The sequence below is a fragment of the Garra rufa genome, chromosome 4 (genome assembly GCF_049309525.1).
Source record: "Garra rufa chromosome 4, GarRuf1.0, whole genome shotgun sequence".
In the NCBI taxonomy this organism is placed as follows: Eukaryota; Metazoa; Chordata; class Actinopteri; order Cypriniformes; family Cyprinidae; genus Garra; species Garra rufa.
Window position 1 is genome coordinate 10,680,898 of NC_133364.1, and position 13,051 is coordinate 10,693,948.

A 13,051-nucleotide genomic window follows, 5' to 3' on the forward strand; every position below is an offset into this window, starting at 1 on the left:
CTACTTTGGGTTCATTAGCAATAAATATAGTCATTTTTAAGCAATAGTTGAGTTATTAAAACATTTAACCCAACTGCTGTGGGTTTGTCCATATTTCATCCAGCACTGGGTTGTTTTTAACCCAGCATTTTTAATAAGAAACTTAAAAAAAGTTAATTTTTAAAATTATTATTTTTTCAAATTATTAATAAATGTTCATTTATTGAACATATTAATAAATGTTAATTTTCAACCTACTTTAGGTTCATTGTAAGCAATAAATATAGTCATTTTAAGCAATAGTTGAGTTAAAAAAAAAAGCAGTTAACCCAGCTGCTGTGGGTTTGTCCATATTTCACCCAGCGCTGGGTTGTTTTTAACCCAGCATTTTTAATAAGAAAATTTGGGTCTATTTTAAGCAAGAAATATAGTAATCTTTAAGCAGTAGTTGAGTGAAATCAACATTCAACCCAACTGTTTATGAGTCAAAACAACCCAGTTGCTGGGTTTGTCCATATTTCACCCAACATTTTTAATAAGAAATATAAAAAAGTTTATTATTTAATTATTCTTTTTTAAACTTTTAAACATATTAATAAATGTTTTTTTTAACCTACTTTGGGTTCATTTTAAGCAAGAAATATAGTCATTTTTAAACAATAGTTGAGTTAAAGAAACATTTAACCCAACTGGTGTGGGTTTGTCCATATTTCATCCAGCGCTGGGTTGTTTTTAACCCAGCATTTTTTGTTATTTAATTATTATTTATTAAACTTTGGGTTCATTTTAAGCAAGACATATAGTCATTTTTAAGCAATAGTTGAGTTAAATAAACATTTAACCTAACTGATGGTTCAAAACAACCCAGTTGCTGGGTTTGTCCATATTTTACCCAGCATTTTTAATAAGAAACGTAAAAAAAATATTTTTAAATATTTTAATAAATGTTAATCTTCAACCTACTTTGGGTTCATTTTAAGCAAGAAATATAGTCAGAAGGTTGGGTTAAACATTTAAATATTGCTAATAATTGGAAAATAAAACCAAAATAATAGTTTGAATACTTCGAAATGCCACATAAATACCATCAATATGATACTCTACAACCCCTGCTGAAAAACAAAAACAAACAATAGAAACCATCTCAGAAATGTGAGCCTGGAACACAAAACCAGTCTTTAGTAGCACAGATATGTGTAGCAATAGCCAACAATAGCCACAAATATATATATATTTTATACCAAAAATCATTATATTAAGTAAAGATCATGTCCCATAAATTTCCTACTGTAAATATATCAGAACTTAATTTTTGATAGCTAAGAACTTAATTTGGACAACTTTAAAGGCGATTTTTTTTTTTTTTTTGCACCCTCAGATTCCAGATTTTCGAATAATTCAGATGATCTCTGGTTTGACTGGTATGACTGGTTTTGTGGTCCAGAGTCACAAATTCTAAGGGTTTCTACTACAAATAGCCTACCATTACAAACACTACAAACCATCAACTTTTAACCTTTAATTTAAAAACATTAAAAATGTTATCTGTGGTGTGTTCATTAGAATTTATTGGTTTTAACAAGCCACCAATAGAAGGGTCCATTACAGTTTCCATTAAAACCAATACATGTCCCATTAAATCCAATAAAGCCATTATCAATTTTGTGATGGTGTCTATTGTTTTGTTTTTTTTCAGCAGGGAAATCAAAGTACCATCTCATCAACACGGTACCATTGTACCACCACAATACTTTTGTGTCAGTTTCATCGTCATCATCCATCACCATCAGTATTTCCATCAGCCCCCACTGTGACCTTGAAACAATTTGCCTTTTCACCAAGAACTGATCCTAATCTCATAGGTTGCTCGTTTGTAACCGTATTATATGTTGTAAACCTATCGAGTGCGCCATCTTCTGGATAAATACATCGCCGCGGGTTCTATTGCTCCTACTCGACTAGTACTGCCGCGATCGGTCATCGGCTACTCGAGTCTCTCCGTTCTCATTTCCGGCTCAGCTGAACGAATGTGTTTCGTTGTAGTTATCCTCGGGAACCGGTGGATTTAAACACGCTCCAGCAGACATGTCTACCGCTCTTGAGAGTTACATCAACCGTATCCTTTGATTGTCTTCCTGATGGAGATATCATAGATCATTGGCTAAAGGCGTTGTGTTGTTTTCATGACAGTGTTTATGTGTTTTAATAGACGCGAGATGTGGCGCGCAAGCAATTTAGCTTATGATAAAATCATTTTAGCGTTTTAGTATGCATTTATGAACGTAATGTATCAGTTATTATATGTACTCTACATATATACAGTAAATATACATGATAAATGTGTATAGTATGTACTACGTACATACTATTCATCTAATTATATCTGTTTAATAGAATTATGCTATTATGCAATGTGTTATGTGTATGTAACATGTAAGTCTTCATTAATCTGATATTTCCCTAACCAACATTATTCAAGGGACGGTTGCCATCGTCACTTCAGATGGCAGAATGATTGTGGTGAGTGTTTATCATCTCCTTAAAGAATTAGTTCACTTCCAGAAAGAGCATTTCCTGATTTGCTCACCTTCATGTCATCTTTCTTTCTTTCTGTCTTCAGTCGCAAAGAAATGAAGGTTTTTGTGGAAAATATTCCACAATTTTTCTCCATATTGTGGACTTCAATGGTGGCCAATGGGTTGAAAGTCCAAATTGCAGTTTTAATGAAGCTTCAAAGGGCTTTACACGATCCCAGCCGAGGAATAAGGGTATTATCTAAAGACAAAATCTGTCATTTTCTTAAAAAAGAAAAATTGATTGTACCTCTTTGTCTGCGTACTTTGGTTCATTCGCTTTGTAAACACTGAGTCAGTACGTCACACTAGAGCAAGATGAGCATTTGTGGTTAAAAAGCATATAAATTAGTATTTTTCTTAGAAATTGATCGAACGTTTTGCTAGAAAAAACACTTATTCCTTGACTGGGATCATGTAGAGCCCTTTAAAGCTGCATTGAAACTGCAATTTGGACCTTCAACCTTTTGATCCCCATTGAAGTCCACTATATGGAGAAAAATCCTGTAATGTTCTCTTCAAAAACCTTAATTTCTTTGCTACTGAAGAAAGAAACGATTTCACTCTGGAAGTGAACTTCTCCTTTAAGTAACATAGTTTATGTGCATTAATAAAGGAGCCTGTTTATGACTTCTATTGTTTTGTCTTTAGGGGACACTAAAGGGCTTCGATCAGACGATCAATCTCATCCTGGATGAAAGCCACGAGCGGGTGTTCAGCTCTTCCCAGGGCGTAGAGCAGGTGGTTCTGGGACTGTATATTGTCAGAGGCGATAATGTGTATGTATTATGCTTCTTTAGTATTTATAAGTCCTGCTTATTTGTGACCCTGGAACACAAAACCAGTCTTAAGTGGCAATAGCCAAAAATACATTATATAGGTTGAAATGATCGATTTTTATGCAAAAAATCTTTAGGATATTAAGTAAAGATCATGTTTCATGAAGATATTTTGTAAATTTCCTATTATAAATCTAAATTTAATTTTTGATTAGTAATATGCATAGCTAAGAACATAATTTAGACAGCTTTAAAGGCGATTTTCTCAATATTTAGTTTTTTTTGCACCCTCAGATTGCAGATTTTCAAATAGTTGTATCTGAACCAAACATTGTCCCTTTATCCACCTTTCAGATTATGTATAAATCTCAGAAAATGGCCCTTATGACTGGTTTTGTGGTTCAGGGTCACATTTACATTCACTGCAGACTTTATTGAATTTTAAAATCTTGTATGTTTGTGTTTAAGGGCTGTAATCGGTGAAATCGACGAAGAAACAGACTCCGCGCTGGATCTTGGAAACATAAGAGCAGAACCGCTCAATTCCGTGGCGCACTGATGCCTCCCAAACCAGGACAGAAAAATCCACCTTTAGATGAAATTCCTCGTCTCCCTTTGAAGACTTACTCTAGGCAACGTAAAGCAGCAATATTATTTGCTTTTTTAATCTTGGAGAAAATAGACTTGAATGCATATCCTTTTTTACGTGTGTTGAAATAATAAAAAAACTGGGAAAGTATTTGATTTAAAAGTGCATTTTTATTTTTGACGGAGGCAAAAAAGAGGAGATGACGACTGATGTAAGTAACTGGTTCCTGGTCAGTTTTAGACTAAAATTTAGACTGCCATAAATATGAACTGTCAAATATGATTGAGTGAATCTCTCAAAGAAATATCCAGGTTATATTTATCAACAAAGTCAAAATAATTACAAATTGTTATTGCATAAAGAAAATAAAACCCATTAGAGAGCCATTGATTAAAAATATATATATATTTTCCAAAAACGTCTCATTACGATAATGAAAACTAATTCTGATTTAGTTTTACAACAAAAAAAGAAGTCACATTAATTAGAATATTGGCTGCTGATATTTTGAAAATTTATTGTAAAAATTGTTACAATGGCCAAAAAACAAATCTTATTAGTATAGTTTATAATTTAAGGATGTGAAAATGTGCAAATTACATTAGGGGCTCACCATTGTTGCCATGTTGGACATGATTCGCACCACTATGTGGCAGCAATATCACTCTATTCTCTTCTCCAACCTTCATTTATTATAAAAAGAAAAAAATAATTATACTGATTAATTGATTTGATTAAATACACAGAGAAAGACTTAATTGAAAACTATAAATGAAGCACCAGTGTTACACTTTAAAGGCATTTTAAGGCTTCTGCCAGATCTATGTATGTTAGGCATCATCAAGGATGCTTTTTATACAAAAAGAACAAGAGTTGACCCTGTTTTCTCAGACTCTGGAGCTCTTCAAAAATTTGTGGTCTGTAATGCTGCAGTGCCTCTGCGAGTGAATGGTGGCAGCATTTAATCAACTATTCTAGTGCACTCAATCCTGCTCCAACACACCTGGCTGCAATTTTCAAGTTCAAGCCATAGGCCTTGATCATCTGGTTTAGGTGATTTTGTTTAGAGCTGCAACTGAACTGGGTCAAGCTGACCCTGGCTACAGTCATATTTCAGCTACTGGTAAGCAAATATGCTTTAAAATTTTCCCGATCAAGAGCTCAAAGGTCAGTGTTGTTGTTTGTTCTTGTAAAAACTCTCTAGTGCTTCATATAAAGAAAACTGTTTCTTGGTAACAGTACATTCAGACTTAAATATTTGACAAAATAAGTCCTGAATGAGGCTGTGTTAAGACATGCTGGGATTATCTGGGTCGATGAATTCTGCCACACGCGATACTGCCTTGTATTTGTCACGGCTGCCAATGATCAAAGCTTTCTGCAGGTCAGGATAGTGTGTGCTCAGATCTGGGCAGTTGTGATGAATCCTGATCCATGATTCGCCTGCCAAATTGAGTCAATAGGGTGTCAATATAGATTTGTCACAATAAACCCTTTGCAGAATTTAACATTTTCACATTTGCAAACATGGTGGGTTTTTTAAAGTAGTATTTTCTGCTCATCAAGGCTGTGTGTAGTTGTTTAAAAATACAGAAAAAACTGTAATATTGTGAAATATTATTGCAATATAAAATAGTGGATTTCTATTTTAATATACTTTAAAATAGAATTTATTCCTGTGATGCAAAGGTGAATTTTCAGCATCATTACCTCAGTCTTCAGTGTCACATGATTCTTCAGAAATCATTCTAATATGCTTATTTATTCATAGTGTTGGAAACACTACTGAATATTTTTTTGTAACCTGTGATACTTTCTTTCAGGATTCTTTGATGAATTAAACATTAAAAAGTATTTCTAAAATAGAAATCATTTCTAACAATATACACTACTGTTCACCATAAATCTTTTCTTGCTTTCTTTGTGAGAAATTAATACTTTTATTCAGCAAGGATGTGTTAAATTGATAAAAAGTGATAGTAATGACTTATATTGTTAGAAAAGATCTCTATTTTAAATAAATACTTTTTAACTTTTTATTCATTTTTATTGATCATAAATCAGCTTATTAGAATGACTTCTGAAGGATCATCCGACACTGAAGACTGGAGTAATGGCTGATGAAAATTCAGCTTTGCATCAGAAATAAATTATATTTTAAAGTATATTAAAATATAAAACTGTTATTTTAAATTACAATACTATTCATTAAAGTTAATAATACTGCAAAATATAATTTTTTTTCCCTCTGTATTTTTGATTAAATATGCAATTTGACTCATTTTGAGTGTGATGAATGAACTTAAAGCGGATAAAAATTGATAATTGTTGATTTTTGTTTTTGTTTTGTTGATTATTGGGTGAAATATGACCTACTACTCATAGCATGAGTGCATATTTCAATTTTAACATTACAGCCATAGCACACTATGGGACAATATAGCACACTATATCCCAAAGTGCAACTTGACCCATTTCTAGTGTGATAAATATTAGTCCTGACTCATCATTTAATAGGACTGGCTAAATTTGTATGCAAAATTGGATTATACATGTAAAAATAAATAGTTATTAATAACATTACTTTATTCTAAGACAACCAATTACTGAAGTAAACATACATTACAGTGAAGTTTTTGACTTTTATATACGTTCACTGATTTTTGCATATTGAAAAACTTTTCAATGCGATTTTTTTAATATTCAGTGTACTTTTTTTAGTTAGAACTTAGATGTATCCACCTTTTTGTTCCCATAGGAGTACATTTTATGTGTTTGGCTTCCCGTCTCATCCACATCCAGTTATTTTTAGCTGTACAAAACAGCTTGTTTTGCTTTTTGATATTGCAAATTTTAATGTCGTGTCTAAATATGAACACAGTGGTTTGTAGTGCAAACAGTTTTACCGTTTATTGCATGTTGTTATTCACGTTATGCCTGTATAGCGGCTAATGAACTGGAAGTCTCACCCATAGACTTACTTCACATGAAAGAAAAAGTTGGATATCAGTTTTTAATTCCAAGCAGAGATGATAATTGAGACTGACCTTTCTGTACCTGCTGTCCCATCTTAACCAAGATCTCCGCTCCCACACTATAATCGATTTCCTCTCCCGATTTAGTGCGTCCTGCCCCTAGTTTATGCAGCACTTTAGCCAGGGCCAAACCGTCAATGTCCAAAACGGCTCCTGTCAATCAAACGGTTCACACATACACACACAATGGCTGCCGCTGAGATAATGGACGTGATGATTGCATATAGATGAATAACAGTGAATATTAATAGCGCGCTCTGTGCGATCTGTTTATAATCATGCCTGTGCTGTTAGCGTTATGTAAAAATAATTAACATATTTGATTTTCAAACGAGAACATGGAACATAATTACCATCATCTAGCACCTCGAGCTCTGTCTGGTGTGCTGCACGCTTCATGTGCTTAAAGTAGTCGCTCTCGTTTGAGCACAGGGAATGTGCAACATCTGCCAACACACCCTGAGCCTTCAGCATCGCCTCAAACTTTTTCAGGGCTTCCCCATTCTCCAACTTCAGAGTGATTTCAGATTTCCCAGCCTCTAGAGTACAGGAGTGGCCACACATCCACAACAGATAGCCACCTAAATACAATGGACACTTTTATGCTTGCTTATTGCAGACGGCTATCTTTATGTATGTTTAAAATTGGTGCTTCTCCTTACCTAAATCAATAACCAGTTCCTTGAGATCATCTGGCCCTCGTCCTTTAAGACACTCAAGGGCTTCACACACCTCGACCGCATTTCCCACAGTCTGGCCAATAGGTGCATTCATTCGGCTAAGAACAGCCCCTGTTTTCACACCCAGCTTGTTGCCTGCAGTGACCTACAAGTACATGGACATCAGGATTGTGTGTCATTCAGAGTTGAATTAACGATGCCTTTTCAATGCTTATTTAGGTCTAGCAAACAACGCAGTGCAATTTGAATGTAAGTACGTAAGTAGAAATATAATAATTTCACTACCCTATAGAGGACTTATGTCACGGTTTGGTCAGTAACCCAGATGCTATGCCAACTATATTTTTGATACTTGGATGTAAACAACAGCATGGATTTGGATTACACCAGGGGTCCCCAAACTTTTTTCTGAGAGGGCCACATAATTTTCTTTTCTTTAATGGGGGGCCGGGTCGGTTTATAAAAGAAAATTCCATTGGCCGGACTGACTACTAGTATTATTATTATTTTATTATGATTTTACCTGTATTTATTATACCTTTTATTGCTAGAATAGTTGTTATTTTGTTATTCACCACACTGACAAATGATCATTTCTTTTCAAAAGATATACAGGTGCATCTCAATAAATTAGAATGTCATGGAAAAGTTCCATTTATTTCAGTAATTCAGCTCAAATTGTGAAACTTGTGTATTAAATCAATTTAATGCACACAGACTGAAGTAGTTTAAGTCTTTGGTTCTTTTAATTGTGATGATTTGGCTCACATTTCACAAAAAACTCCAATTGGCTATCTCAACAAATTAGAATATGGTGACATGCCAATCAGCTAACCAACTCAAAACACCTGCAAAGTTTTCCTGAGCCTTCTAAATGGTCTCTCAGTTTGGTTCACTAGGATACATATCATGGGGAAGACTGCTGATCTGACAGTTGTCCAGAAGACAATCATTGACACCCTTCACAAGGAGGGTAAGCCACAAACATTCATTGCCAAAGAAGCTGGCTGTTCACAGAGTGTTTAGAATGCAGTTCTAAACACTGATGGACACATAAACAGCATATTTCCAACCAAGGGAATTTTGGAAGCAACTCGATTATGTAGAATGATAATGTAGCAGCAATAGTGATAATATAACGTAAAGACTAAAAGCTCTCTTACCAGTGACTGAGCAAGTTGGCGAGCGCTGTCCAGATCTTTATACAGAGCAGCACTGCCAAACTTCACATCTAACATAAGAGCACTCAGACCTTCAGCACCTTTCTTAGAGATGATGGAGCCTGTGCAGAACATGGACAAAAATAATCATGAGAAGTGGGATTAATATTGCAATGAGAAGTTTATCAGGTTAATCTTACTGATGATAAGAGGAAGACTATCAACAGTCGATGTGGCGTCTCTGATGGCGTAGAGAACACGATCCGCTGGAACTAGACTCTCTGTCTGTCCCACAATGCAGCAGCCAACATCCTTGAGGATCTGCTTCACCTAGAAGCATATAATATAAAATAATAATATATTTAGTTTTGTGTGTGTGTAAAAAAAAATTGCTACATATGGCAGTCCAATCACATAATCACATACATTTAATTTAATAAATTAAATTACTGTCTGATTTATTTGTCACTCTATATAATATATATATATACTGTGTAATGTAGTAATAGTACAATAGTAGTAACCTTTTATTGAGTTCTTACTTCTAACTTTGGCCAGTAACAAGGGTGTTTCTGAAATACGGCGTATATTAAATCATTCGCTTTGGGAGAGGCAGCATGCTGTGATGAATCAGTACATGGGCGACATTCATTTACATAGATTTCATTATATTAGGATTACATTCAGTTGGTAAAAATTGATTTGATGACGCTCATATTCAGTATCAACATTAATTATAAATGCTAGAACAGACCATGGAAGACATGGTTAGCAGGATTTTATGATATGTCAGTATGCATTAGTCAGTCAGTTCCTCATTTAGATACGTGTTCTCCTGAACAGATGATTCAGTATATATATAATATATTTATGCAACCTGTTAATCAGAACTTCATACTGGATCTTTTAAGGAAGAGTAAGGAACATGATTCATTGATTCATGAGGCTTTTAAAATTTTGTTGCAAACAGTTTTTTAGTTTTTCCTTAGCAGTCAGAACTGTTAGATTTTAGGATAAAATCAGTATCAAGCTCCAATTAACTTATAATAATTTAATTTATATCACTTTTAATCTTTATTACTTTTAACTGAATTGAAGTAAACTCATAATCTAACAGTCTGTCATAAAAATCTACAACTTCTTTGTTTCTTTAATAAATGGCTGTCATCCTTTTTATATTTACGTTTGCATTTGTGAAGATTTGCATTTGAGGCAGATTTCAAGATTTCAAAAACCCTTGACCTATAAACCTTGGAAATTGCCATTTTACAAAATCCTCTTCAGCATGTTGCAACATGATTACGATTATGTGGTGTATTCTTGGAAATATACTTTAGTTTACAATGTCTTCACAAATGTAAAAATGAATTTAAAAATATTTATTTATTTTAATTTAGGTATTATTTAATACTCATTTTTATTTTAATAATACAACCTGAGGACTGTATTTACCTCAATCCGACAGTTAATAAGCCAATATTGAATCTCTTGATTTTTGTCACAATTAGAAAGCAGTTAAAGCATCATTTTAAGGATAAAGAAATCCCACTTTACCTGTTCAACTGACTGGTTGACTTTAAATCCAGGTATAGACTCCAGCTTGTCCAAAGTGCCACCTGTATGTGCCAGTCCTCTTCCACTTATCATGGGCACCTAGAAAAAAACCTACATGTCTAAAATACCTCAACTGCTCCTTTTAAAATAAATTCAAAAGTTGGCAGTGGAAAATGTAATTGAGTAGAAATTGTGCCCTAGAAATAGTGCAGAATCGCCAAAATTTGAATTAATCTTACACTCTTTATTGGCATCAATGGTTCTGTAAAGAACCTTAAACATCCATGGAACCTTTCAAATTCAGAAAAGGTTCTTTATATTCGAAAAATGTTCATAAAAATGGTTCTTTTAGGAACTTTTAGATCCTTTATTTTTAAGATTGTACATCATCACATTGCTTTTTTTTTTAAATCTCTTAAAATTTTGATTTTGAGTACAATAGTTTAAAATATAGTCTAGGGAATTTCCTGTACCTTACAGCCACATGCAGCCAAAGCTGGAGCAAGCGGAAGGCTGACTTTGTCTCCGACGCCACCGGTTGAGTGTTTGTCAACCACAAGCCATTCCTCCGGCCATTTAAAGGTCTCTCCAGAGTTCATCATCTCTCTTGTCAATGCCAGGGTCTCTTCTTCAGTCATGCCTTTCTGCCATATAGCCATTAGCATAGCACCTACGCAAGGTTCAGTAGAATTATTTTAGAAAAATTCCACCCAAACACAATTTATGTGATCATGTTCTTACCTATTTGAGTCTTCTGGATGGCTCCCAACGTGACTCCTAGTACAAAAGTGCCTATCTCTGCTTCGCTGAGTTGGCCACCGTCTCGCTTCAGCTTTATAAGCTCTGGGAAACTAATAGTGTTGTCTTTAGATGACATCTTTACATCAGATTGTGTGTCTCCAGCCAACAACTGTGGGAGGCATAAAACAGGAACTTTGTACAGAGGAAATGTTACGTCAAGGGTAAGATTTTATCCAAATTGTGCTACAGTTGATTTAATTACATAATGACATCTGTCCAGCTCAAAAAAAAAAAAAACTTGCTGTTTATTGAAGTTAACCATTTGCATGGTATAATTTAACTTTTTTACCTGTTAAAATTTCATTTGTACTGTTATATTTAATATATTTTGAAGTAGAAATATCTACAGTGTGTTAATGTTAACAAACAGCAAAGTTTTACCAATTAAATAGCTATTGCATTTTTCATAAATGTAATTCACAGGCTAAAATTGACAGTTGTATGCAAGAGGCATCTAAAGCTAAACAATTTTGAATGTTTATAACTATTTTTGAAAAAAAAAATAGCATTTATATTAAAAAAAGAAGTTAAAACCACGAAAAAGCATTTTATCAGAGTGATTTTAAATTATAAAACAATAGATATGTTAATGGAAATACTACCTGGCTGTATTTATATAAATAAATGTGAGAATAGAGGAGTTGGCACCTCGGCCAATCACCTTCCACTACAGTTGTAAGAAATAAATGATCTACAAATACTGCAAACAGAACATTGCAAATAACAAAAAACATTTTTGCAAATTCAAGACTGAAAGTGAAAGTGATGGAGATCTCATTAAATAACAGCATTCGCAATTTCCTATTTACTTTAAGTTCGTTTTTTTCTGAAGTTCGCCGTTTTGTTTTAAACTCTGTTTACATGTAGATAATTAAAAATGTGCGTAATTAATAAAATTAGCATAAGTCTACTTGATATTCAACCCCAACATCTGGTTGCCCAAATAAACGTGAACAAATGTAAAAGCAAACACGTACCTTGTTTTACCGCAGAGTAAATAGCGTCCGAATCCCTGCACTCTTTCAGAGCATATGCCAGTGACACATTAACCATAACCAGCCTCTTCTCAATCTGACTCTGTAATAAATGTGAATGCACTGTCAGTGGACAGCCACATGGCTTACAGTACATCAGTGGACACCTGAGGCTATAACGTGAATTTACAGCATCGACTGCTACGAATACCAGTAGTCCTTTTGTCTAATAATTACATGATGTCTTACGTAATATAAATCATTTTTAACACGTCAAAAAACCTTTTATAAATAAAAATAACGCAATTATGTTATTTAAACAGCTTGATATTCGGAACGTGTCCATGTTATGCATGACATTAAATAGGTAACTTTAGCACTATATGAATGAAAAATATAAGATAACTTACTGTATATGAGTTACTAGCCTGTTAAGCATTTTATGGAGACCAGGGTCAGTTGTCGCATGGGATAGTTGTCACAAGAGCAATAAGTAGCCAAAGGTTTGGAGGCAAAAGTCCAACTACCTAAATGCTTGTTTTCAATAGCACTGACAATGGTGTCTTCAAACCTGCTAAATTACGACTTTTTTGTGAAGTCTATCCTCTAAGCATACATTTTTGTGTAATGTTGAATTGTGCTTTCATGGGAAAGATGTTTTATAGCAATTGCCAGTTGCATTTTGCGTTTTTTAAATATAAATACAGTTTATTACTTAGCTACTAAATATATTGTAGAAACCTAAATTTTCTGTACTTGCAACGATTTGTATCCTGAAAAGCGCTATACAAATAAACTTGAATTGAATTGAATTGAATTACTGTTTTTGTTGACCAAAATATTTTCTTTGTATATTATAATGAATAATATGGTAAATGCTAAGATGTCATTAAAGCTCATAATAAATAAAATATTTATGAGTGTTAT

General features: G+C 33.8%; 2 protein-coding genes across 2 annotated transcripts; one reads left to right on the forward strand and one right to left on the reverse strand.

The window, feature by feature from the left end:
- Window positions 1-1,960: 1,960 nt before the first annotated feature.
- Window positions 1,961-4,070, forward strand: lsm8 (LSM8 homolog, U6 small nuclear RNA associated). Its single transcript, XM_073838633.1, has 4 exons — window positions 1,961-2,095; window positions 2,459-2,499; window positions 3,204-3,331; window positions 3,800-4,070. The coding sequence occupies exons 1-4, from the start codon at window positions 2,065-2,067 to the stop codon at window positions 3,888-3,890; spliced, it is 291 nt and encodes a 96-aa protein (XP_073694734.1). The 5' UTR covers window positions 1,961-2,064; the 3' UTR covers window positions 3,891-4,070.
- Window positions 4,069-12,226, reverse strand: tymp (thymidine phosphorylase). Its single transcript, XM_073838632.1, has 10 exons — window positions 12,128-12,226; window positions 11,091-11,259; window positions 10,823-11,019; window positions 10,350-10,448; window positions 8,996-9,125; window positions 8,799-8,917; window positions 7,618-7,780; window positions 7,309-7,536; window positions 6,968-7,108; window positions 4,069-5,363 (listed from the first exon to the last, which is right to left on the reverse strand). The coding sequence occupies exons 2-10, from the start codon at window positions 11,224-11,226 to the stop codon at window positions 5,209-5,211; spliced, it is 1,368 nt and encodes a 455-aa protein (XP_073694733.1). The 5' UTR covers window positions 11,227-11,259; window positions 12,128-12,226; the 3' UTR covers window positions 4,069-5,208.
- Between the last annotated feature and the right edge of the window lie 825 nt (window positions 12,227-13,051).